Source organism: Apodemus sylvaticus, chromosome 15, assembly GCF_947179515.1.
Source record: "Apodemus sylvaticus chromosome 15, mApoSyl1.1, whole genome shotgun sequence".
Classification (NCBI taxonomy): Eukaryota; Metazoa; Chordata; class Mammalia; order Rodentia; family Muridae; genus Apodemus; species Apodemus sylvaticus.
In genome coordinates, this window is record NC_067486.1 from 77,353,748 (window position 1) to 77,381,010 (window position 27,263).

At 45.4% G+C, this 27,263-nt stretch overlaps 1 protein-coding gene across 2 annotated transcripts in view; it reads left to right on the plus strand.

Annotated features, from left to right (window-relative positions):
- Masp1 (MBL associated serine protease 1) overlaps nucleotides 1-27,263 on the plus strand; it is a 69,549-nt gene that overhangs the window by 41,412 nt on the left and 874 nt on the right. The window contains exons 9-15 of one of the 2 annotated variants that reach the window (XM_052158739.1): nucleotides 2,792-2,929; nucleotides 4,269-4,343; nucleotides 14,573-14,710; nucleotides 20,030-20,143; nucleotides 22,148-22,333; nucleotides 24,874-24,941; nucleotides 26,896-26,995. In XM_052158739.1, coding sequence (XP_052014699.1) covers nucleotides 2,792-2,929; nucleotides 4,269-4,343; nucleotides 14,573-14,710; nucleotides 20,030-20,143; nucleotides 22,148-22,333; nucleotides 24,874-24,941; nucleotides 26,896-26,995 — 819 coding nt within the window. Of the gene's footprint in view, nucleotides 1-2,791; nucleotides 2,930-4,268; nucleotides 4,344-8,443; nucleotides 10,813-14,572; nucleotides 14,711-20,029; nucleotides 20,144-22,147; nucleotides 22,334-24,873; nucleotides 24,942-26,895; nucleotides 26,996-27,263 lie in introns of those variants that run through there. The other variant, XM_052158738.1, reaches the window with a different exon arrangement.

Here is a 27,263-nt window from a genome sequence, read left to right on the forward strand (position 1 = left end):
AGACTGAGGAGCTGTCTTGGGGTAAAGATGCCCTTGATAGAGGAGATGAGATGGACACTAAAGACAAAAGTTTGCTTGCCAGTCCCCCAGAGTATTCACATAATGCTAATACACTCAAGGAGATAGAGAGAATCACAGCTTAAGGAGAAGATTTGACATGTTTCCAAACAATTGTAAAAAACAAACAAAATAAGGTGCACATCACCCAAGAGATAGGAATAAAGATTTCAAGGACACAAGAGCATGACCTGCCCAGTTAGCAGTGTTACAAACATGCCAGATATCAGGGTTGATCCAGGTGGTCCAGGCAATGCCTGTAAGAGGGGAGTGACATGAGGGAGAGTCTGATGATACCGGAGTACAGGTAACCAGAAAGAAAGAGAATGAGGCCAGGATGGTCATGGGGCATCATCCTTGGCCCTGAGTACCAGGTCAGATGTCATGTATGACTCTGTAAGAAGTCCTTGATTTGCAGAAGTGTGTTTAGAGCTCAGGCCAAGAAAGATGTATTGGAAGAAACATAAATGGTGGTAAGAATTGGCCAGAGACACAAGGTATGGGGCAATAGCCCATAGCAGAGAGAGGTGAGCAGAGCAGGCTTCAGGAAGGGAGAGAAGAGCATCCTGAATCCAGTGTGTAGGAGGGCCCTAAGACAAACACAGAACAAGCTATATTCCCTTACTAAGTCAACTGGGGACAATTTCTGACACACACTGATTGGGTCACCCAACACTGCTCTTGGGAAAGATGTCTCCTCTCAGAGACATATTACTTTCTCCCTGTCATTGTGCACTTGGGAAGAAGGATGCTCCTTCCACACTGACTTCAGTCAAGCTGATATGACCCTTTGTTTTCTGTTTGTCATCCCCTCTCTCTGGCAGCCATATCAGTGGGCAGAGTGACTTATCTGGGGTGACAGGAAAGCATGCCCTCTATTGAGAAAATATCTCCTACTAGCATCAACCATTCAAGGCCAGGGCCAAACACTCAGGTCCTCCACTAGGGACAGGAGAGTTGGGTTGTGAGGATTACTGAGGCCAAAGGCACTTCCAAAAAGCTCAGGGGGACAACAGTAGTGCCAGTATCTTGTCTAGGGGCTCATCTGCTTCTGGTCTCATTAGGAGAGTACATTTACATCTACTTATGTTTTTAAATAACTACTATCTTGCATTATTCCAGTCATAACCATCATTTTAAGGCTAGGGTTAGAGCTAGGGTTATGGTTAGGATTAGAATTACTGACAGGTTTGAGGGTTAGGGTTAGTTTAGTTTACTTCACAAAACTACAAGAGCATCTATATTTTGGCTTAGCAATGCAAATTAAGTGATTTGTTCAAGGAACTTGAAGGCCAGGACCCCTTTGTGTAAGAAATGCTCGTATGGTTATCCTTCCTTCTTCTAATCGGGAAGGTTCTGAAATCAGACAAATTGTAAGTTAGGTAACTCTAGTCAATCTGCAAGGTGAGTCTGAAGTCCTAGGTTAGAGATCTGAATGATTGGCTCTGAGAAGTTAACTGCCCCTGCATGTCTCAAGAGGAGTCAGTGAAATTCAGGGGGAGGTGGGGATTTTGGAAATTCTCCCAGAACTCTGGAAATATTGACTACTCATGTCCAAGTTAGTCATGGAATGTTTACTATTTCACTGGAAAACACATTAAAAAAAAAAAAACTAGCAACAGCTAGTACCATTTAGTGAAAGAACACCAAAATCAAGGCCAGGTCTAGTTCCCACACTAACAATTCTCTAGGTAACTCTAGACCAACAGAATCTCCTCTCTGGGCTTATCTGTAACGTAAAGAGAAAATCGACATGCTCTGCTTCAGTCTTTTCCAGCATTGGAATTTCATATCTCTCCAGTTCTAGCAAGAACTATTCTATGTACCATTAGGGTTTCCTTAAAGGCAAGTGTCATTCCCTAACAGAAAGAGGAACCAATAGCTTGGGTCCTCAGCCTCTGATGCAACAGCTATGAAAGATACACTGACTGAACTCATGCTGAACTCCATCCATGCTAGCAGCTCACCTAAGATGTGGCTAGATAAGCAAGCTTCCTAAAGTCTGTCCTAGGAGAAGGCATCTTTGCCCATGTCCTATACTAAGATTATAATCAGCCAGCTCCAGTATCCAACCACTATCAAAGGAAAAAAGAAAGAGCAGGTGAAGACTGGAAATCTGTCCACCTCTGACTCTCCCTGCATTCTGTGGACAGATGAGCCACCTCTAGGAAGGCAGCAGCGTGGGGTGGGACTGTGTCCTCACGTCAGAACTGGGGATTCTTTGTTTGGTTGCTTTTGTTATTTTAGTACTAAGCTCCAATGTGAGGACATTGAAGTGTTCTTGTTCAGCCTGTGGTTGAGACTGGAAAAAATGGAGGATTATTTGGTTCGGGTCAGCCAGAATTTTCTCATTGAGCTATGGGCTTCATGCCTGGGCAACAGAACCAGAGGAGATTGCAAAACAAACTCCAAGTCAAAGAAAAAAAGCTGTAGTGGGGGAGAAACTTTGGTCTCCATAAATTTCAGCAGTCCTGTCCCTGCCCTGAAATTGACAATAGGGCAGGTAAGTTGGCCCTATAGTAGGAATATAGTGGACAGATGCTAAAATCAGAAAAGCCAGATTTGTACATGGCATACTGTGCAGTTGCAGGGCCACCAGTTAAATAGACAGTATTATTTCTCTCTGGAGTTATGCATTGTGTATAAACTCTACATCTAGGGAAGACAGATCTCTTGGTGACTCTGAGAGGAAGAACAGAAAATAGCTTAGGGGTTCTCACTTCTTCTCTCTCAGTTGTAGACTGTGGAGTTCCAGCTGGGCTGGAGCATGGGCTGGTGACCTTCTCCACAAGAAACAACCTCACCACATACAAATCAGAGATAAGATACTCCTGCCAGCAGCCCTATTACAAGATGCTTCACAATATCACAGGTAAGCGCTCCATACCAATGGTAACTCATACTTACTGGGCCTACAGCTGGGGCCTGAAGCTGCCCCAGAAGAGTGGCTTCCTACACATGTGCAGATGATACTAAGCGTTCTCCATAAGGCTATCGTTTGATCCTTCCTCCCAATAGCCTCAAGTTAATAGTTCCATTTTGAGACACTAAATAGTCCCAAAACCAAAGCAAAAGTGCTGTTCCTTTTAACTTGAAATTCTGAAAAAATTCTAGTAAATGCAGAGCCTGTTAGTAGAGCATGAAAGATATACACATCACAGAACTAAGAGAAGAATTGAGACTCTTGGGGAAGTCTGAATCCTACCAAAATAATTCCCTTCACATGTCTGAGATAGAGCTAGGGTTTCTAGAAAATGGCCGCTATGACTGATCCCACCATTTTCATTCTACTCCTCGGAAGACCAGACCAAACCCACAGAGTGGGGCTTTAAGGTTTTGTTCAGAGGTATATTCTAAAGTCTCACACAGAAGTCAGTGGACTGAGAGAATAAGGAGCAGATGATGTGTTCTCAGCAGAAAATCCAATATGTCCCAGTCCAAGACCCAAGTGTAGCCACAGCTGTTGCTGTGCAGACCTTTCCACAATCTCTGGATGAGATTCCCGGCTTCCTCGGGGGTCAAGTGGTAACATGTAGGCCCAGGTTAAAGCGATTGGAACAGCCAGTCTGTTGGTCACAGTGCAGGAGTGGGAGGAAATAAGAGGAAAGTTCATTAGAAATGTGTCCACCTCTCCTGCGAGTAAGGCCTTGTGGCCTCAAACCATCTCTATTCTCAAAAACACTCATGGTCTCCACCAGAAAAGCAACCCAGCAGAAAGGCTAACCTCTGCATATTCACACTAGAAACAGTCCCGTAGTTTCTCTGTATCTCCAAATCTCATCTCTGAACAAGAAAGCATGCTATAGCTCACAGGGCTATCTATCCTCAGGCCCACAGTGGGCACTGGATGTGAATGTATCTTATTAAGGAGTTTAAAGAAAGGAGAGAAAGGCATGTGTGTTACACAGAGCTTTATGAACAAAGGTTCTATGACCCATGAGAAGGAGAAACCCGCCAGGGCCCAGGAACGTAGGAATGAATGGGCAGACTAGTCTCAGACAAGCAAAGTCAGACTTAGGGTCCTAAGGATCCATGCCAAAGACTGTGGTGTTTATTTCTGGCGACAGTAATTCATAGCTGAAGAAAAGGACTCTTCAGGTTGTAGAGATGGCCAGTTCAGAGAACATGATGGCAGAGGGACCCTGACAAAGCCACAGTGATCACATTAGAGTATAATCACTTTCTTTCCCCTCCCCCACCTTTTCACTCAGGTGTATATACATGTTCTGCTCATGGGACTTGGACAAACGAAGTGCTCAAGAGAAGCCTGCCCACCTGCCTTCCAGGTACCTCACACGCCAAGTCCTCTGTCTCATAGCCTCCCACCCAAGGTCTGTTAATATGAAGTTGAGAAGGAAATGCTTTGCTTTTGGAATGATATCATCCGAAGGTGAAAGATCAGAAAGGTCTAGCCTGGCCTCTTCTCAAATTAACCAGTGTCTTAACTCAGCCTAGTTTAGAAGCCCAGAAGCCCTCCCTCCCCTAATATCTTTGCTGTTCAACTCTAATCCTTTCCATGAGGTTTTTCATCCAAAACACTTTGTGTATACACATCTGACATTGTGCCAGGGAAGTCGATAAAATGGACACTATGTGGCACACACCAAGCCCTGAAGAAGAGGTCAATGTAAGATTGATAACTGTAATGTGCTATTGAGCCCCAAAAGCTGTTACATATGCAAATAGTTCTGATTCTGCTTCCTCCAGGCTTCATTCACTGTCCCCATTTTAAGGTGAAAAGATTTTTATGGCAGCAGGAGGTGTTTGAATGCATATGGATGCCGGGGAATTTGCTTTGACACTAAAAGTGTAGAGGCTTTGCTTTACACTTACAGTGCATCCACTCACAATTAGAGAATCACAGCCCAAGATGACTCCCCAGAAGGCTAAACACAACCACAAACATTAACTTCAACATGTACAGTGCTGTATGTAATGTATACATTTCAAATGTCTAAAAACTCAAGAGTAACAGCAGTTAAATGAAGTGGCACTTGTGACAGTAGCGAAGGGACATTGAGATGTCTCCATAAGCAGCACCTTTGTGTCCCGTGGCCTTTACATTTGCTAAATTTTCATTCATATTGGACAAGCTGAGAGAGCCTATCATACGAATGGCATGTGTTAGTAGCTCTTGGTATTCACTTAATAGGTGTCTAAATATTAGGTTACACATTCGATAGCTAGGCTTGGGAGGCTCCTGAGATTAATCCTCATAACATGAAGAGGAGAATAGTGTTTGAATCAGTTCTATCACAAGTGCACTGGGCCTTCTAGAAAGCAGAAGTCTAGGTATATGTTTCTGTAGGAATGGAGTGGGGACCACCAGAAAGGGACTGACAGGTTCGGCAGGACAAGGAAGACGTCATACCTCACAGCTAACAATTTTGCTCACTTCATTTTGCCTTGGCCACAAGTGCAGTCAAGGACTCAGAGTGGGGAGGACTTTAAAAAAGAGCAGAAGATTGGGTCTGCAGCAAGCTGGAGCTTCAGATGCCCACATGCCTAAAAGATTATGTGCCCAAGCAAGCTAAGCTCATTCCCCATTCTGGGATGCCACAAGGCAACCTGTGGATGGAGACCACATACCAGGAGGGGAGTTGAGAGCCCGGGTCCCAGGCTTGGTGCAGCTGCTTGTAGGTGGTGTCTCCAGTCAGTAATGGTGTTCTCTGTGGCTGGGATTTCATATCTCAGAAGTGAATGAGCAAGACCAGGAAATAGCTCACAGTTTGTGCTTCCTCGTGGTCATTGGCCTCACTGTGCGTAAAGAGAAGCTTGGCCACAGTGACTCATGAAATTCTCTTAGCACACAGAGTTGGGCAGAACTGTAATGTATCATTGAACCACACTTGAATGTTCCAAATTCATTCCTTCTGAAAGCCTGAGTAAGAAGCCAAAATGCACAAACAAAGCTGAATGAATGCATTTCATTCAGCACCACAATGTCTACTCTTCTGGGGTGGAGGGTCATAAGCTGCCAGGATTCCCCACTTTATCTTACTGATATGAAAGCTAAATATCTGAATGCTGTGGGGATTTGGGGTAGGGCAAGGCAGAACTACAAGATAACTTGGAACATTGTTTTCTAATGCATGGTGCTGCACTGTCCTTGATAGGTCATAATTTATTTCACCTAAAGGTATGTAGAATCCTGAAACATAACCTTTGTGTTTCAAGGAACCTACTTCTTTCGGTACCCACTAATTTTTTTTTCTGTCTTAATCTCACATAAACATAGCCAAAGCTTTGAACATTCTAAAAACATTCTCTGTCTAAGAAAATACTGGCAGAAGAGTAGCGGTGAGCAACATGGAAGAGTCCATGCATGGAATCTGAGGTCATCCTCACCAACTGTTCTGTCTCACTGAACTCAGTGAGACAGCCCTGGAGTCCCACCCACTTATGATACTGAAGGGAAATCAAGAGAGGAGAGGAGGGAGGCTGGGTCAGAGGAGGACGCTCCACGGTCGGTCCTGTCTTGGTGACCTTCCCCAAAGACCACTTGTATCATTTTGACCCCTTGAAAAGTCAAAAAATAAATCAGAAGTAAACATGATAATGACAAAGTTAGTTCAGATAAGTGAGATGCTTCTCTTTTCTTAATATAATGACTCTGAGTAAGTGAATTTCCTTCTCTGAAACTTTGTTTTGCCATACATAAATTAGTTGACCTTTAACATTCCCTGGGATCTGACCTTCTGAGACCTCAGGATGGACTGACGCTTTGGTTGGAGGGGGGTATCATTCATTGCTGGACATGAGCTTCGTTGTGACGTGGCTTGAGTCACCTAGTTGTCCCTCAGCAGATTATGACCTTTGTCTGCTAGATGAGTTTTTATGTAGAGCATGTCACAGACCTGCCTTGAAATGTCACCTCCTTGTCTGCTCTTTGTGATGAGAGACTGGCACTTGACATCAAAGACCAGACCAAAAACTAAAAGGTCCATTTACATGTGGCCTGGAGTAAATAATGGGATGGCCCAGGATCATGGAAGAAACATTTGGCACTGGAAAGAAGAGCATCCGAAAAGCATTAGCTTTTTGTGACCCTCCCAAAGTCACAAGGAAACCCAGACGCCTCTTGGTCTCTAAAGAATTATTCTCTAAGTGCTTGGAGCCCAAGAGGATAGCCTGACCATTACCACAGGAGGTACAAACTCACACTGACTTCAAACACCCTTCTCTGGGAAGACCCACATGGGTCTGTTCATAGTAAGGGATTGCTACTGAAGACCTTCTGCTCATAAGCCAGAGGAGTTTGGCTGTGGGAGCCTGGTGATGCGAATACTCAGGGTGTGGCTCAGACGAGCGAAGATTTATCTCCTAAAGGTACTAAAGGATCCTGGGAGCAATGATGGCTGATCCGGAACAAGGCTTATGCATCATTGCCTGTGGATTATGCCACCTTTTCCGTGCCCTGTAAACACTGAACCATAATTCACAAGCACCAGGGAGTCCTTTAGGCCAGAGAAATGATGTAAGCCTATTACCATAATCTTAACATGGGACAAGGCAGTGTGGGATACAGATGAAACATTAAAGACACATTTAGACTTGCCACCTGACTCGACAGCCATATCACCTTGAGCTAACCTTGACCTCTGGATAATGGCAGTCATATATAAGCTGTGGACATGAGGAAGAGAGAAATTTAAAATTTCTAAATCACCTTTCAGAGGTTGAAATCCAAAAACAGGAGCTCTGACTCAGTTCACCTTGAAAGTGGAAAAGTTAAGTCAGAAACCCAAGTGTCCCAGTCTGGCATGGAATCTGAAAAATTCTCACTGAACTCAGTAACTGTGCCACACACTGTCATAAAATAAACACTAGTGACACATCCATTCTACAGATGAGGAAGCGAGTTTCTGAAAGTCACACAACGTGCTAGCTCATAATGGGGGTTGGAAGCTTGACATCTGACTACTCTGGTCTGATAGATAGCCTTTTAGGATCTTCTGATTTCTGTGAGCATCTAGAGAAAACTCCAGGTGGGTCTCTGAGTGCATTTAGAGCAGGTGCCTTCAGAAAGATAAGATACCTTTCTAAAGAAGAATGGATATAAAGTGTCCTTTGCTAATGATGGTCTGGCTAAATACGGTCCAGTCCAAAAGTGTCTTAACCACACGTGGCTCAGGTTGGACAAGGCCAAAACATAAAGTGATCTGGTACTGGACTGGTTCTGGTTATGAAGTTCCAACCTAGACATAAGGCCGACTCAGAGAGATGTAGATGTAAGTGAATCCTAGCTGAGCTCTCCTAAGCCAGCAGGCAAGTGAGGGTCCCATGGTGGCATAATCCACAGTGGGAATGGTATAAATTTCTCTTGGTTCTTCTCACTCGGTTGACTCTGTATCTGTCTCTTGTTTCCACTTCTTCCTTCTCACAGTGTGTGGGCAACCCTCCCGCGCCCTGCCAAACCTGGTGAAGAGAATCATCGGAGGTCGGAACGCTGAACTTGGACTCTTCCCATGGCAGGCCCTCATAGTAGTAGAAGACACGTCAAGGGTACCAAATGACAAGTGGTTTGGGAGTGGGGCCCTGCTCTCTGAATCGTGGATACTCACGGCAGCCCACGTACTGCGTTCCCAGCGCAGAGACAACACAGTCATACCTGTCTCCAAGGAACATGTCACCGTCTACCTGGGCCTTCATGATGTTCGGGATAAATCAGGAGCTGTCAATAGCTCTGCTGCCCGAGTGGTACTCCATCCTGACTTTAACATCCAGAACTACAACCATGACATAGCTCTGGTCCAGCTGCAGAAGCCTGTGCCCTTGGGAGCCCACGTCATGCCCGTCTGTCTACCGAGACCTGAGCCTGAAGGTCCAGCCCCTCACATGTTGGGACTGGTAGCTGGCTGGGGCATCTCCAATCCTAATGTGACAGTGGATGAGATCATCATCAGTGGCACACGGACCTTGTCAGATGTCCTCCAGTATGTCAAATTGCCTGTGGTGTCACATGCTGAATGCAAAGCCAGTTATGAGTCTCGTTCAGGCAACTACAGTGTCACAGAGAACATGTTTTGTGCCGGCTACTATGAAGGTGGCAAGGATACTTGTCTTGGGGATAGTGGTGGGGCCTTTGTCATCTTTGATGAGATGAGCCAGCACTGGGTAGCCCAAGGCCTGGTGTCCTGGGGAGGACCTGAAGAATGTGGTAGCAAGCAAGTATATGGAGTCTACACAAAGGTTTCCAACTATGTGGACTGGTTATGGGAGGAGATGAACTCCCCGACGGGTGTCATGGAGCTCCAGGTAGAACGGTGAAGGCAAATACTTCTTGGGGCCTGCTACCCTGCCCCAGGTCAAGTGAGGTTGCACCACACACTGCCAACAGCATATTCCATGATACTTACCAAACCAAATAAACTGCAGCACACTCATGTTCCTGAGATAGCCCCAACCCCCAAGACTGGGGTTAGCATTATGCAGGGGCAATCTCTAGGCAAGAGAATTCAGTCCAAAGCTTCAACCAAGCCTCCTTCCTCTCTCTTAGCCTCTCCTCTCCAGTGGGTGAGCTTTCCGGAAGGCTTGGATCCTCTCTAAATGTCAATCACTCCTAATCACTTTTCAAGGCTGTGGAGCCCAGTGTTGATGTAAGAAAGCTTGGTCCTGATCATTAAGAAAGGACTCCTTCAACTGAAGTCTGTATCCATGTATTTGCCCATCTCTGGTTTCTAGGCTTGCACTAAGACTGGTTCTTCATCTAGGAAATAACAGTTCAGGCTTGGGGGACCAAGAGCAGAGTCGAGATGTCCTTCAGAGAGCAGTGTCTGGGAGCACTTTTGTTCCTGGGACTTCTCTTAAAAGCTTCCTGCAGTGCAGAGCTTGTGCCTTGTGCCCTCCATTAGTTTCAGACAACCAAGAGGATACTACAAGGGCTCTGTTGACTGAAGGAGCAGAGTGGCAGCAGCTCTCCTACACCCTGCAGCACTGCTGTCCACTCAGAACACAGCGGGGGCTCCACGTGCCACTCAAATACCAGTGGGTACCGTGAAGTGCCCACTGCCACTCCACACAAACACAGAGCAACCTTCCAGCCCTGGGAAGTGTCACCTACAGAAGACCTGCCCCCAGCCATGTGTATGGAGACTGGTGACTACTTGAAGAAAGAGAAGACAGCCCCACTGTGCCCCACTGTGCCCCATTGCTTCTCAGCAGGAAAACAGAAGAAAATATGAGCACAAGACTTGGCAGGTCACTCCAATATTTGAGATTCTATTCAACCCAGAGCCTAAGCTCAGTGGAGAATCTACCAAGTGGCAAACTCCAACCCACCTATCCCTTGGGGTTCTGGAGGGTCAAGGTCAAGGGACAGAATCTCACCCATTGGAGAGAGACAAAGAGTCCTGGAATTCTGTCCTTAGCTCTATCTTCAGCTGCCCATATGGCCTTTGTCATCATTTTCTCCTCATCTGGAAGGGGAAATCAGAAGGTCCCATCGGGTCTGACCAGCACTCTCAACAGGCACTTCCCTGATTGCTAGCAGCATCTGTGGCTCTCACAGGCTGAGTATTCACTATACCAGGACTCTCCATCAGACAAAAGCAGCTGGAAAGGCCCGGAGAGGGAATGTGGAGGGAACTGGGAAGGGCCGTCAAAACACACTCCGCTATCTATGAATGGCACATGTAAAGGACACTATAGTTTGTATATTTAATGTCATGGGCTCTGCTACTCTATAAGGACCTCTGCACTCTGTTTCTCTTGTCAGGAGTCTACAGTGGCAATAAATCTATGATTAGCCAACAACCCTGGTTTGAGAGTTTGTTGCGAAGTGTGTTCACTCATTTTGATCTTTTAAAAAGACATGTGCTTTCATTAAGTCCCCCCCCCCATTGTAGGCACAGCTGCTGGCATCTGGGCACCATCTAAAGTGGGGTAAAGCACAAAGAAAAGGCAGTGCTTATTGACTATTGACATATTTCTTTCTCAGAAGTAAGGCTGTAACAACTCCCATCACTTAAATGCCTACAATTTACACCCGTGGCTCCAAAGAGCTTTCACTAGCAAACAATACAAGGCTATGTGTATACCGACGTTAACAGAAGTCAAGTGAGCTAACTGTCACCAAAGGAATGAGATCTAAGTATTGTGAGGATGTAATTTAAAGAAGGTGCAACTCTGTGTAACTATGGGGACTCAGAATGGCTTAGCAGAGGCAACAGAGACCACAGGGGAGGACAGAGAAGGGGCACAGTGGACAAGAGAGGAAAGGTAGGCAGGAACAGGCATTAGCTAAAGATGCAGGGGACATTGAGAGACAGTCATAAAAGCCCTGCTCCGCACTGTCTTCCAGCCAGAGATTCTCTGAGTGCATCCTGTTAGATTCATGCTGTGGTACTGGTTGTCAAACACTGCTAACTGCTGAATCTTCACGCCTGGAAATTCTGAGTTTAGCAGATCTGAGTACAGCTAGCATGTCAGAGAAAAGTGGTAGGACAAGACTGGGCTACTGAGTGTCTTAGTGAGATATGGTGAATCCCCACCATGCATGGTAATGCAGACAAGGTAGTTTAGGCCTTGTGGTGCAGCAGCAAAGCTTGGACTGTAGGCATCTCTGGAGATGCCGCACAAATGGGAAGGCAGGGCCAGCATCATGCACTGTGGGAGCATCTCCATAGGGCATACACATGGTTTGCCTTGGTTTGGGGTTTGTGCCATACTTTTGGGTGTGTGTCATGCTTTATATGCTGTTGAGAAGTAAAACAATTCTCAATTAGCCTTTGAAAGCGTTACACACTGCTGGTTTCAAAGACTGTCATGGCTTGAATTGGACTACATTTCTGATTTGTACTTTCCATTAGCTATGTTGACTTTGTACTGTGGCCTGTGGATTATTTGGAGTGCATGCTAGGACGTGGAACAGGGAGAAAGATTATCCTACAACTGGTAGTTTTCCATTAGCTTAATGACTGATAACATACAGATATGAAAGACAAGGGGGGACGACAAGAATGCGGCCAGTTCGGACATTAGAGGAAATCTGGAATAACCAGGAGAGGGAGGGAGGTTTGTGAGTGATGAGGGCAAGGGCTGAGGCTTCGCTAGGGTTTGAAGGGCTCTCTAGCAACTCAGCTGAAAATGTGCGTCGCCAGTTAGGAATCACGAACCTCAGAAGAGAGGGCACTTTGAAGTCAAGAATTGATACTCACCAGCCATAGGCGGAATAAGGCCTGGAGATATTGTCTGGTGGAAGATTGCAAAATACAAAAGGAAGCCAAGGGTTTCAAAGAGACCACCAAGGCAGAGGCTTAAAGGCAAGGGGGCAAAAAGTGCTTCAGTAGCTAAGGAGAGAGACAGGAGAGCTGTGAGGTAGTTACCCATGTGGTGTGGCCTGAGGGTCTTGGCAAAGGCCTCAGGGTGGACATTCATCAAGGTAGGATCCAAGCTACCATTGTCCTTTCTGAGGAATGGTCAGGGTTTGAACTGCCTGACACCCTAGTCTCCCTTTATCCTCACCCCCCTCCCCCCTTCCCCCCCCCCCCCGCCAGCCTGAAAGGCTTTCAACTGTCCCGTGAGAGGCAGGAGGCTACAGTAGCATCATCTTCTCCTTGTGACATCCAGGAAAAATCTTGTCCAGTTCCCAGGCTCTGCTTCCTTCAAACACACAAATCTTTTATTCTTACCACAGTTCCTAACTTCAAACAAAAGTCTGTTTTCCCCTCCCTCTGTTTCTTTGTTCTTTGAAGTTGACGTCTATCTATCCTTCACTTAAAAGGACGGCCAGCTTTGGTGGTTGGGGAGCCGTGGGACAAGAAGAGGTTGTAAGAACAGAGAGAACACATTGGACAATTTCAAAATCAGCGTTCTCCCATTTATGAAAATATCAGGTTGAGGTTCCATTTAGGACCAAAAACTACCAGAGTGTATGTCGACAGGATATTCCAATGTCTGCCTTATTTCTAAGTGTGATCAGTCAGTAGGTAGTGCTTTCATCTAAATCCACGTCCAAAGAGAGGCCAGAGTACGAAGAGTTTGTGTCTTCTTTGGAGAGTAAAGAGACACTGTGGAATGAAAGAGAAGTAGATACTGTGTGTGCACGCATGAATGCTTGAATGTATGTATATGTGCATGCATGTGTGTGTGTGTGTGTGTGTGTGTGTGTGTGTGTGTGTGTGTGTGTGACTTTGACCCTCTTTTGTAAAAGAAGAGATAAAAAATATAGAAAGGCATCCATCCCCATGCCCTGAGTGTCTGCTGGAATGGAACCAGATGTTGACTGGGGCTGGTTCCTAAAGTCCTTGCAGCAGCGCTGGGAAATGCTCAGGATGTCGTCAACGATTCAGAATATTTGCCAGTGTTTCAGTCCAGTCTTGCTTTGAAAGTGGCATGTGACTGCTTGGCTCCAGAGAGTTCTAAGGGTCCTGGGAGCCATATTGTTCAGAGTTAATGATGCTGGCCTGAGGGGAGCAAGCCCAGGGTTGGGGTCAGGTGATCTAGAATTATATTCTTGTCATTTGCCCATAGAGTGACTTTTGGCAAGCCAGAGACTTTTTGTAGACTTTGACTTCTTGAGGTATATGATAGGAGGAACATCATATACTGGGTGGTTTCTAAGGGCTTTCAGTCATAGGTTTGTCTAGGAATCCACAGCAAGGAAGGCAGGGAATGAGGGGATTAAGCAGAAAGACCTTCATTGTAGCAGTATGCAACTCCACAGACCTGGAGGAAGGCTTTGTCTGAGGACAAAAGCCCCAGTGATGGAGCATGGAACTTCTTTATTAGAAATCTAACATTTTTGAGTGACAGAAATCCAACATCAATAGGGAAGGGAAGGGAAGAAGAAAGGGAGGATCTACAGGTTCATATAACTGAAAAACCATGAGCAAACCCAATAGGTTTCTTATCAGACCTCAGCACTGGGATGTGACACCGGCCTCAGCCCTTACCTCTCCATTTCACTCTAGCCTATGATAGCACCACTCTCCCATTCCCCAGCATGCCCTCCATAAGACTAAACTTGGCAGATCCAGCCCTGCAAATAAGAGCTCGGGAATGCCAGCAGAGAGATCCTTACACTTATTCTAATGTTTAGTAAAATGTTCAGCTCAGACTTTAATTGGCTGTCCAAGGACATGTTTCCTATTAAAGATATTGCTATGACCCAAGACCTAGACCTTTGATGAATCACATTTATACCTCTGAAACCAGAGTTGAGATTAGTTGCATTCAAGTTACCTAGACCATGATTGGGGAAATCTCTCTCTCTCTCTCTCTCTCTCTCTCTCTCTCTCTCTCTCTCTCTCACACACACACACACACACACACACACACACACACACACACACGCACACACACACACACACACACACACCACATCATGCCTGCACATGCCCACGAATACACATACATGCATGCATAAAAACAAAAACCCAACTAAAACACTAGTAGAAGCAGGAAAGGGAGATCTAATAGTAACAGATGTTCCCAGCAGAATGATAAACCAGTATCCCCAATGGATAAGGAGAAGTACAGATGTGTGACATGTTCCTCCCTCCCTTGGCTACAGTGTGTGGTTTCCCAAAGTTCTCCCGGAAGCAGATCTCCAAGATCTTCAGTGGACGCCCAGCCCAGAAGGGGACCACTCCATGGATTGCCATGTTGTCCCATCTGAACGGGCAACCCTTCTGTGGGGGTAGCCTTTTAGGTAAGGAGAAAGTGAAGGGGTGGAAAACTCGGGGCTAGGAACAGGGTGGAAACTAAGGACCTTGTAAACTGCCGGAACCACAAAGACAGTGTGGACACAGGAGGCTGCAGCTGGAACCAGGGCAAGTATACTCGTGTTCTAATTCATTGAGCTGTGGAGCACTTCCTGGTTCTGGTCAGTCTCCTGACTGACTGTTGAAAGTTGGTTGCAAGTGAAGGCACGTACTGTGACACAGATCTGGGATGTGCCAGAGCTGCCAGATCAGGGTGAACCAAAACACACACACACACACACACACACACACACACACACACACACACACTTGGACCCCAGCCCTCCCAACCACCACCACCACCAGTAGCAGCCTTGGAAATCAGAGAAAATGGGGTTTAAAGGACCTTGGATGCATACTTGAGATTTCAGATTAGATCCTGGAAACAGAAGCAGATTTCTAGGCACATTCTGACCAGTTCAGTGGGAACCAGGGCACAGGACAGAACCAAGAAAGAGAAGGGAAGGGCAGATAATCAGAGAACACCAGCAACAGACTGAGACAAAAGGGGCGGCAGGCACGGGACCTAGAACATAAGAGGGAGAGAACTGATGACAGAATAGGACAGAAATAAAGGTGACAAATGACAAGTAGAAGACAGACTGATGGGCCCCAAAACACCCAAGGGACAGGAAACATCAGGAAAGGAGAACGGGAGGGCGGAACCCTGTTGAAGGAAGAGAAGAGGCAGAGAGCGGAGAGGAAGAGTCACGAGCAGTGGAAGGAAGGAAGACCATTTGTCATGTTGTTGTTGTTAGGAGTGAAAAATGGACTTCACCCATTGCTTTAAGATTTTGAATTTGCTTTTCCAACGTCGACTTTTTATGTCAATAATGGTCATCCAGTGCTGGAACTGGTTGCATGTTTACGTTTGAAAGCTAAAATTCACTTTTACCATTGACCCAGCTAAAAGCTCCTTCACACTGGGCCCTCTCCCCCAGCTCTGCAGATCTGCTGCTGCTATTCTTTGTGATAGAGCTGAGGTGGATAGGAGAGAGCAGACAGACCAGAAGGGTTCTAATAGACTGAAGAAGAGGCAGAGCACTGTCTCTGTGCACACTGAAGGTCAATGGGGGTGGGGAGCTGGCAGAGTTCAAAGGTGAAGTTAACCTCTGGGCAAGCCAGAGCACACACACAGACTCATCCAGAAAGCCCTGCTCTGAAGCAGGATTTCCTAACCTGGGTTCCTCAGCCCACCTTACCCACTGTTCCAATAACCCCTAGCCACGGGCAGGGTCAGGATGTACCTGGAAGAAGAGAATGTTCTGTGCTGAGATTTGTCCAAAACCAGGAACCAGAATGTGTGACTCCTTCTGAGAGGGGCAAATAGATTCTGGGAGCTGCTCCAGAAACAACACCCTCTGCCTTCAACTCGGAACTATAGCCTAGACCACTGATCCATACACCCCAGCCCAGCCCAGCCCTGTCTACAACGCATTTTTTCTGCTTGGCTCCCACTGGAGATATCCAGGCCTCCGCTATTGCTGTTAGCACCACTGAGGAAGGCTAAAAGCTTGACACTGCATTAGACACACATCAAAAATATATTCACCTAGAGCAAGAAGATGGCAGCCAAGAAGTACATCAGGACACTAATCAGGAGACACTAACGTACTGTAACTAGGACTACACCACTGTTCTGACTTGGACTGGCTCTGAACAGTCGCCCTCAGCCCTGACTACAGTCAAATCACCAGAGGATCTTTTCATATGCCTCTGCTGCATATAGCCTGGATGCAGGTCACAACGATGACACCTTTTCTAATTCTCCAGGTGAATCCACATTTCTAATTCTCCCCATTGATTCCAATATGCAGTCACCAAGCCAGCTGCTAACCATTGTCGAGTTGTCATGTGCACAGGAACTACTTGGGGGATCTTGCTAATAGCATTCTTTATTTCTAGGGAACCTCCAGGTGCCCCTAATACCGACATCAGAGCCACACACAAGCAAGCAAAGATGAGGATGATGGCAGTCCTCACCAGATTTTTTTTTTTATTAATTGGCTATTTTATTTATTTACATTTCAAATGTTGTCCTCCTTCCTAGTCTCCCCTCTGCAAACCCCCATCCCAACCTCCCCTTCTGTTTGCCTCTGAGAGTTCTCCCCTACCAACCCACTCCCACCTCATCCCTCTAGTATCCCCCTACACAGGGGCAACAAGTCTCCATGGAACAAAGGACCTCCCCTCCCATTGATGCCATGTAGGGCAATCCTCTGCTCCATATGTAGCTGAAGCCATGGACCCATCCATGGATACCCTTTGGTTGGTGGTTTAGTCCCTGAGAGCTCTGGAGTGTCTGGTAAGCTGATATTGTTGTTCTTCCTATGTGGTTGCAATCCCCTTCAGCTCCTTCAGTCCTTCCCCTAACTCTTCTGTTGAGGTCCCTGGGCTTAGTCCAAAGATTGGCTGTGAGTATCTGCATCTGTCTTAGTCATATGCTGACGGCCTCTCATAGGACCAAACTAGAGCACTGAGAGCACTGCTTGGATCAGCAATAGTGTCAGGGTTTGATCTGCAGATGGGATGGATCCAAGATGGAACAGTCTCTGGATGGCCTTCTGGATGGTCAATGCTCAATTTTTTGTCCCTGTGTTTACTTTAGACAGGAACAATTCTGGGTTAAAAATTTTAAGATGGGTGGGTGGCCCTGTCCCTCAATTGGGAGCTAAACCTGTCTACTGGAGGTGATCTCTTCAGGTCTTATCTCCCTATTGTTGGGTGTGTCAGCTAATGTCATCCCTGTTGGGTCCTGGGAACCTGTTGAGGCTTATTTTGTATCTGATTATATGGTCCATTTTGGAGAAGGCACCATGTGGTTCTGAGGAAAAAGGTATATTCTTTTGTTTTAGAGTGAAATATTCTGTAGATATCTGTCAAACCCATTTGGTTCATAATTTTTGTTAGTTTGATTATGTCTCTGTTTAGTTTCTGTTTCCATGATCTATCCATTGATGACTGTGGAGTGCTGAAGTCTTCCATGATTATAGTGTGAGGTTCAATATGTGTTTTGAGCTTTAGAGTAATATTAGTAAGATTTAGTAGCAGTTCTTTTACAAATGTGGGTTGCATTTGGAGAATAGATATCATCTTGGTGGATTTTTCCTATGTTGAGTATGAAGCATCCTTTTCCATCTCTTTTAATAACTTTTGGTTGAAAGTCTATTTTATTGGGTATTAGAATGGCTTGTTTCCTGGGCCCAATTGCTTAGAAAAGTTTTTTCCAGCCTTATACTCGGAGATAGTGTCTGTCTTTGTTACTGAGGTATGTTTTCTGTATGCAACAAAATGCTGGGTCCTATTTATATATGCAGTTTGTTACCCTATGTCTTTTTATTAGGGAAATGAGTCCATTGATGCTGAGAGATATTAAAGACCAATGATTGTTGTTTCATGTTATTTTTGTTGTTAGAGGTGGAATTATGTTTGTGTGGTTCTCTTCTTTTGGGTTTATTATGAGATTAATTCCTTGGTTTTTCTTGGATGTAGTTTCCCTCCTTGTATTGGAGTTTTCCTTCTATTATCCTCTGTAGGGCTGGTTTAATGGAAAATATTATTTAAATTTGGTTTTGTCATGGAATATCTTGGTTTCTCCATCTATGGTAATTGAGAGTTCTGCTGGGTATAGTGGCCTCGGCTGGCATTTGCATTCTCATAAGGTCTGTATGAAATTTGCCCAAGATCTTCTGGCTTTTAGAGTCTCTGTTGAGAAATTTAGTATAATTCTCATAGGTCTGCCTTTATATGTTACTTGACATTTTTCCTTTACCACTTTAAATATTCTTCTGTTGTTCTGTGCATGTGGTGTTTTGATTATTATGTGACAGGAGGAATTTCTTTTCTGGTCCAATCTATGTGGCATTCTGTAGGCTTCTTGTACATTTATTGGCATCTCTTTCCTTAGGTTAGGGAAGTTTTTTTATGATTTTGTTGAAGATGTTTACAGGCCCTTTGAACTGGGAATCCTCACTCTCTTCTATACGTATTATTCTATGGTTTGTTCTTTTCACTGTGTCCTGAATTTCCTGGATGTTTTAGGTTAGGAGCTTTTTGCACTTTATATTTTCTTTAACTTTTAAGTCAATATCTTCTTGGTATCTTTTACGCCTGATATTCTCTCTTCTACCTCTTGTATTCTGTTGTTGATGCTTGCATCTGTGACTCCTGATCTCTTTCCTAGGTTTTCCATTTCCAGGGTTGTCTCCCTTTGTGGTTTCTTTATTGTTTCTGTTTCTATTTCTATTTTTAGATCCTGGACAATTTTGTTCAATTCCTTCACCTGTTTGATTGTGTTCTCCCGTATTTCTTTATGGGAGTTACTTATGTCCTCCTTAAGGTCCTCTATCATCATCATGAGATAGTATTTTAGATCAGAATCTTGCTTTTCAGGTGTGTTAGCGTATCCAGGGCTTGCTGTTTTGGGAGAACTGGGTTCTGATGGTGCCAAGTAGCATTGGTTTCTGATGCTTAAGTTCTTTTGATTGCCTCTAGTCATCTGGTTATCTCTGGTGCTAACTGGCCTTGCTGTCTCTGACTACTGTCTCTCCTGTAAGCCTGTTTATGTTGGGCCTCCTTGGAACAGGCTGACTCTAGTATGGGAGGGGGTCTAGAGCACCTGATCTGTGAGCCTGGCTGTGGATGACATTCTGGGAGTCAAGCTGACTGTAGGTATGGACAGGGTAGTGGGTGCTGGAGCAAATGATCTGTTCTCAGGCAAATTTGCATACCAGAAGGAAGATATGTCTCCAGGAAGGCAGGGGTTATTTTGTCCTCTGGGCCCTGGGGGGGAGGGGTCCAAGTTAGACTAGGTATTGGAGTTAGGTTAGGGCAGAACTCACCTGTGAGCCTGGTAGTATCAGAACTCCTGGAGGTCAAACTATCTCTGGGTATGGGCAGGGTCAGGTGGGGATCTGGAGCACACAATCTGCTCCCAGGTACAGTTATGAACCTCCCTCACCATATTTTTGTAGACCCACCTGATAACCCACCCATGTCATAGGCCTTAAGAAATCCCAGAAAACCTCTTTAAAATGTCTAGTCTTGGCCTAGATTGAAATGGGGAGCTAGAATCTCAGACTCAACTCCTCATCTTCAAATAGGATCATGTGAGTGTCTGGCTTGGGGCCATGAACACAATGGAGGTGGGTTTGGCTGCTAGCAGGGTCTTGGAAGGTGCTCTTGAGTAGCAGTAAGGACCTTAGCTTGACCCGATGGGAGGCAGAATGGAACAGTGCAGGCCATAGGATGTGTGTGCTCTGTTTCAGGTTCCAACTGGGTTTTGACGGCCGCTCACTGCCTCCACCATCCACTTGATCAGGAGGAGCCAATCCTAAACAACTCATACTTGCTCAGCCCTTCTGACTTCAAAATTATCATGGGTAAGTCCCAGCCAAGGCTTCTAAAGGCAGCTGTGGTTTTCTGAACAGAGTCCCACTGCCACAATTTTCAAGACTCTCCTTTATAAAATAAAGACCACCTGCTGGCTCAATTCAGTTTAATGTTCTGCCAGGGTTCAATTAAGAACTAATGCTACACATAGCAGCAGCCTGTGAACTTTATGAGGAGAGAAGAGGCTGTTGCAAGAGGGAAGCAGGGATTTTTGAGTCATGGGAGTCTGGAGGGAAATGTAGCAGTGAATTAAACTGCTTTGAATCCCAGCTGGTCTCGCACATGCTGCACCCACAAAAGAGTTCTCTAGATTTGTGAATAAGAGATATTCATGCCAGCTAACTTTGATATGCCTTGACCAGCTCAGTGGCTGGGCATTTCTAATCCTCCCTGTGGCTAGCATACATGCTTGCCTCCAACTTTCCTGAGTCAACTTGCTAAACCAACATTTCACCTCTGTTACCCTAGACTCAATCAGGGGAGTGGCTCCTTAACCCCTGTCATCGTAAGTCAGGGTTTCTAGTCCTGTACAAACATCATAACCAAGAAACAAGTTGGGGAGGAAAGGGTTTATTCAGCTTACATTTCCAAATTGCTGTTTATCACCAAAGGAAGTCAGGACTGGAACTCAAGCAGGTCAGGAGCTGATTCAGAGGCCATGGGGAGATGTTACTTAGTGGCTTACTTCCCCTGGCTTGCTCAGTCTGCTCTCTTATAGAATCCAAGAATACCACACCAGAGGTGGCACCACCCACAAGGGGCCCTACCCCCTTGATCACTAATTAAGAAAATGCTCCACAGCTGGATCTCATGGAGGCACTTCCCCAACTGAAGCTCCTTTCTCTGTGATAACTCCAGCCTGTGTCAAGTTGACACACAAAACCAGCCAGTACAGCCCCTTTCCCAAATTCTTAGATGGCTGGTAGCTTTCTTCCCAGCAGCTCTTAAATCTGACCCCTCTCCCTCTGAGTCATGGCAATTCTCCTCCTCTCCTCCCTCTGTTCCTTGTCCTCACAATCTAAAAGTCCTGCCTCTTTCATCCTGCCCAGCCACTGGCAACTTTATTTCCCAATCAGAGCCAACTGAGGGCAGGCATCGTTTAGTGTCTGAACAGATTCCCATGTGAGTCTGGTTGCTGAATTAAGACAAAGCATTAGAACCAATCCCCAACAGGGAAATACCTTTTTAATGTACATCAAGATCTTTAGTAATTAAAACTTTGTTTTTGGAATTAAAAAAATTCTCCTTTTGTGACCTAACTTGCATTACAAATGAGTCTCAGAGGACCAGAAAGATGGCTCAGCAGATAACAGCACCTGCCCTTGCAGGGCACCAGAGCTCTTCTTCCATGTCGGCAGCTCACAAACCCAGTAATCCCAGCTTCAGAACCCCTGACATCCTCTTCTGACCTCCACAAGTACCCATGTCCATGTAAATATCACACATGTATATACACACACACACACACACACATACACTAAAATGAAAAAACTCTTTATTTTTAAAAAATTCTTAGCATCAGGAATAAATAGCTCAGAAGTATTTTCAATATTTTTATTTATTTATAATTCTATTTTAAAATTAGCTTACAAAGTAATAATTCCATATATATACATACACATATACATATACATATAAAATTTTGGTTGGTTCTTGGCCTTCATCCTACTCACCTCTATCTCCATGACCTCTTCCCAGTGAGAATATACAGTAGCTGTATTTCTCGGCTGGGTTATCACATAGGGAAAGCCTTAACTTCATTAAGCAATCAACATACAACCCAGACAATAAAGGGTGATTACTGTCAACTATACACTCCGGTTGATAATAATGTCAGAGGTGGAGTCATGAGCACCTTCCTGTGGAAGGAAGGACAGGATGGCTGAGAGGGCAGCAGAAAGGCCTCAAGGCTGGACCAGGTACTAGATGGAGCTGGGGCTGGTAGGGAGCAAGCATCCATTGCACTTCTGCCTCATACACCTTCTGTGGTCCAGGGAAGCACTGGAGACGCCGCTCAGATGAAGACGAACAGCATCTGCATGTACAGAGCATCCGACTTCACCCGTTGTATGACCCCAGCACATTTGAAAACGACCTTGGTCTGGTGGAACTGTCAGAGAGCCCGAGGCTGAACGACTTTGTGATGCCTGTCTGTCTGCCTGAGCAGCCTTCCACTGAAGGTACCTGTCTTAGTCAGGGCTACTATTGCTGTCATGAAACTCCATGACCAAAACCAACCTGGGGAGGAAAGGGTTTATTTGCTTCTCACATCTATATCACTGGTCTTCACTGAAGGAAGTCAGGACAGGAATTTTAGCAGGGCAGGAACCTGGAGGCAGGAGCTGATGCAGAGGCCATGAAATGTTGCTTACTGGCTTGCTCCTCATGGCTTGCTCAGTCTGCTTTGTTATAGACCCCAGGACCAAGGCAGGGATGACACCACCCTTCCTCATCAATCACTAATTAAAAAAATGCCCTACAGGTTTGCCTATTGCACAGTCTTATAGAGGTTATTTCTCAACTGAGATTTCCTCCCCTCCGGTAACTCTAGCTTACATTGGTTTGGCATAAAAACTAGCCAGCCCAGTATCTCTCCCCTGAGCGCATCCTGTACTGCAACTGCAGTAACGACCAAGGGATCTTCTCCAGAGTTGCCAAGGTTGTAGTAGGACATCGCCTCTCACAGAGTGTGTTGGATTTTCCCACTGCTTCCCTACGACGATAAAATTGGAATTAATTCATGGTGGCCCGAGTTGTATTAGGCACAAGGTAAACAGGTGTACATGTATTCCATATAGGAACACAGAACCAGACTAGTGACTGTAATAGAGGAGTATTGGTGAGCTAAATAAGTAAAGGGGAAACTCTGAGAAGGAAGAGATGTGCCTGCTGTTAGACATGATTGTATATAGGCTGCCATTTTGTGCTGCCACCCCCAGCATGATGAAGTAGCACCCAGAGAGAAGGATGGCTGGGGTGTGGCTCAGGCTGGCGACAGAGCTCGGCAATAGCATGCTTGCCTTGTCTGTTCTGGACTCAGGCTTCAAGCCCCAGCACTAGACACGCGATAAATGGTGGCAGGACAAGCTGTAGCGAAGGGGCAGTAGTTGATCACCGCACAGTTCCAATCACAGGGCTGGCTTTCCTAGTGAGTTGACCTAGCCCACTCAGGCAATCGACAGGTTCTCCAGTACAGGAGCAAGGACTGAAAAGAAAAAGACCATTAGACAGTGCTGCCGCATGACCCCAGTCAATTCTGAGACTGAAGGCAGGTTTAATTTTTTTCCAGTCCTCTTTTATACCATTTTAATTAGACGCAAGCATGAATGGAAGTACAAAGAGGAACAAGCAAGACAATAAACACAAATAGGCAAGGCAAAAAGCAAAGTTCCTCTATTGCAGTTGTTTCCAAGAGCTTGTCAGAATGACAAAAATACCTGAGCCCACTTCCTTGTCCAAGCCCCAAATTTTGCCTGAAGCCTACTTCCTTTGTTCCACCCTAAGATTAAAATCCTGCCTAAACCTACTTCCCTATTATAGCCTAAAGTTAAATTCTTTTTTTTTATTCAATATATTCTTTATTTACATTTCAAATGGTATCCCCTTTCCTGGATCCCCCCTTCCCCGAAAGTCCCATAAGCCCTTGTCCCTCCCCCTGTTCCCCAATCACCTTCTTCCTGTTTTCCTATCTTGGTAATCCCCTACACTGCTGCACTGAGCCTTTCCAGGACCAGGGGCCTCTTCTTCCTTCTTCTTGGGCATCATTTGATATGTGAATTGTTTCTTGGGTATTCCAAGCTTCTGGGCTAATATCCACTTATCAGTGAGTACATATCATGTGTGTTCTTTTGTGATTGGGTTGCCTCACTCAGGATAACTTTCTCCAGTTCTACCCACTTGCCTAAGAATTTCATGAATTCCTTGTTTTTAATAGCTGAGTAGTATTCCATAATGTAAATATACCACATTTTCTGTATCCATTCCTCCACTGAGAGATATCTGGGTTCTTTCCAGCTTCTGGCTATTATAAATAGGGCTGCTATGAACACAGTGGAGCATGTGCCCTTATTATACTGGGGAATCCTCTGGGTATATGCCCAGGAGTCATCAGGGAAATGCAAATCAAAACAACCCTGAGATTTCACCTCATACCAGTCAGAATGGCTAAGATCAAAAACTCAGGAGAAAACAGGTGCTGATGAGGGTGTGGAGAAAGAGGAACACTCCTCCACTGCTGGTGGGGTTGCAAGCTGATACAACCACTCTGGAAATCAGTCTGGCGGTTCCTCAGAAAACTGGGCATAATACTACTGGAGGACTCCCCTATACCACTCCTGGACATAAAGTTAAATTCTTGCCTGAACTTACTTCCCTGTCATGGCCTAAAGTCAGATTCCTGACTGAAGCCCATTTCCTCTTTCTTGGTCAATGTCAGATTCCTCTACAGTGAGTCATCTTGAGGATGCCACCAGCCTCAGTAAGCTTAAGTCCCTCACCTCTAAACTGGACACAAAACCCCATTGGACTGCCTGAGTTATTAAAATGAAATGCTATAATCAGAACATGTCCAACGAAGGGCCAGAGGCCAAGCCAGGCCAACTGGCATCCTTTTCCTTGGAATTCAGTGTGTCATATCCTCAACCATTTCCCGAGGCTTAAAGTTGGCAGGGCATCTCCAGCGCACTCACCTCAGCCTCTCTCTTCACACTGTCTCCAACAGGAACCATGGTCATCGTCAGCGGCTGGGGAAAGCAGTTCTTACAGAGGTTTCCAGAGAACTTGATGGAGGTAGGGTCTAATTTATATCCTACAAGCAAAAATTCCTTGGCCATGCATCAGGCTGCCCGCTGTATACCGCCTGCTCTGGGATTTTGGGGCTTGGAGGAAGGAAATGATAAAAGACAGGGGCCAGACTCAACTTAAAAATTTAATGGGGCTCAAAGTCCCAGAAAGTTTGATATGTTTAACTGGTCACAGGTTCCGGTCTCTAAATACTGCTCTGTGTGTCTGGCAGCTTGTAAAAACCTCAGAATACAGAAATTCTCCCAGAACAGAGCAAGTGTGGGTACCCAGCAGGCTCATGATTCATCTGTATGCCATGAAGACTACATACCAAATTAGCAAGAACAGACCAGGCTCCAAGAAGCACAGTCCTTGCAGAAGTGAACTTGACTACTGCATTTGAAAGCCACACCCCTATGATTTCAGAAATGAATCCCAAATTTGACCTAAGGAACCATGGATCCACGTCTGGGACCCAAGCAACTTCTTTAGACCCTGAAAGAGTCATTTTATACTTCTAAGTGAAGGAGATTAGAAGCAGCATCAAACTTACTAAATTTCCACTAATAACTGCCTGGCTCTCACATTCCTAGGTTCTATTATGTGCCTGCGTGCTAAATCCTTCACCATATTTAAATCCTTGAACATACGTTATTTTCATCACAGTTAAAAATTGTGAAGGTGTAGCAATCACCTATTGTTTTATCCAGGGACTTCCAAGTGGTTACTTGCTATCCCCTGTGAACTAGCTACGAGGTTTGCTGGGGAAAATAGAAGGCAAAAGGAGTCATCTGGCTCCTGGGCTCCTTATGTGTACAGTCACATGGGACAGACAGGAAGTAGTTTGGGTATGATGAAGGTGATGAAGAGGTGCCAGGTGCTCTGGGATATACAAGGGAGATCTGACATCATCTTGAAGGTTCAAGATGACGTCCCAAAGGTTGGTACTCGGATGATGAATAGTAGTTAGTCAGAGACTCTAGCACATGCTGACAGCACGTCCTCATGACATGGCTTCCTGACCGCACTTTCCCGGGAAGGCCAGCCCAAGGAGAATCTTCACGAACTATAGTTCCTTGTAATGAGAACCAACAGAGGGTGTGTGCTTGGGGCACATCTTCCATTCAGTTCTTATAGTGAGGGAAATTAATAAATGAGAGTGAGCTACAGAGCCAGTGTAATGGGGCTCTCAAAGTACCTAGCATTTGGGGACTGGACAGATGAAACAGCTGTAAAAGACACTGGTTGCTTTTGCAGAGGACCCAGGTTCAACTCCCAACACCCACCTACTGGCTCACAGCTGTCTGTAAATCCAGTTCTAGAGAATTTAATGACCTCTTCTGCCCCCTACAGGTACCTGATATGCATGTGACACACAAACATATGTGCAGGCAAAGCCACATACATGTTAAAAAAATAACATGCTTAATTTTCAAAACTACCTAGTATACAGTACTTAATATATATCTATATACACTGTCAAACACTTGATCATACACTTCCTTTGAGAAACTGCTTGTGATTTGTTTGTCAAAAAAAAAAAAATGTGAGTTCTATCTTTAAGATAAGGTATGGAAGTCTCAATGGCCTTTTCTTAAAGTCACATGCACCAGGTTCTAGAGCAGAGATGGAGGGAGCATATACAGACTGATATGATTTTTCTATATGTTGTCATATTTCAAGTTGTTGTATACTAGGCATGTATTGTCTCCATATTACAGACAAAATAAGTGAATCTCAATCAGGCAAAGCTGCTTGACCAGAGTCGGTACCTACAGCAAGTCTGTAGCTGAGGCTGTAGCAGATGGGTCTCCAGTTCTCCATTCAGCCGTGCCTTTACCTATACTACACGGCAGTTCCTGAAACCACGTGTAAGGTAGCTGGAGGCCCGCTCAGAGCTGTCAGGATAGCAAGGGCTCCTCAGCCAGGGGTGAGAACCAATCACAGCTTTGTGTTCCAGATTGAAATCCCAATTGTAAACGATGACACCTGCCAGGAGGCCTATACCCCACTGGGGAAGAAAGTGACCAAGGACATGATCTGTGCAGGAGAAAGGGAAGGTAAGACAAGAACCCGACAGCCATAAGCACTATGAACCTGGGGTGGGCACAGACAGCGGGGATGGGAGTGGGAGAACAGGGGGAGAGGGAGAGGGGAGGGAAGAGGTGGGGGGGAAATCAGAACTTTTGGTATCCCTTCCTGAACCAGCACTTTCTGGAATCTTCTTACCCGACCTACAGAGGAGGGGATTGGATCCAATGGTCTGCTGCACCCTCCAGTGGCCAATTGTCTGAACTACAAATCAGACACAGGTTTGCACTGGGAAAG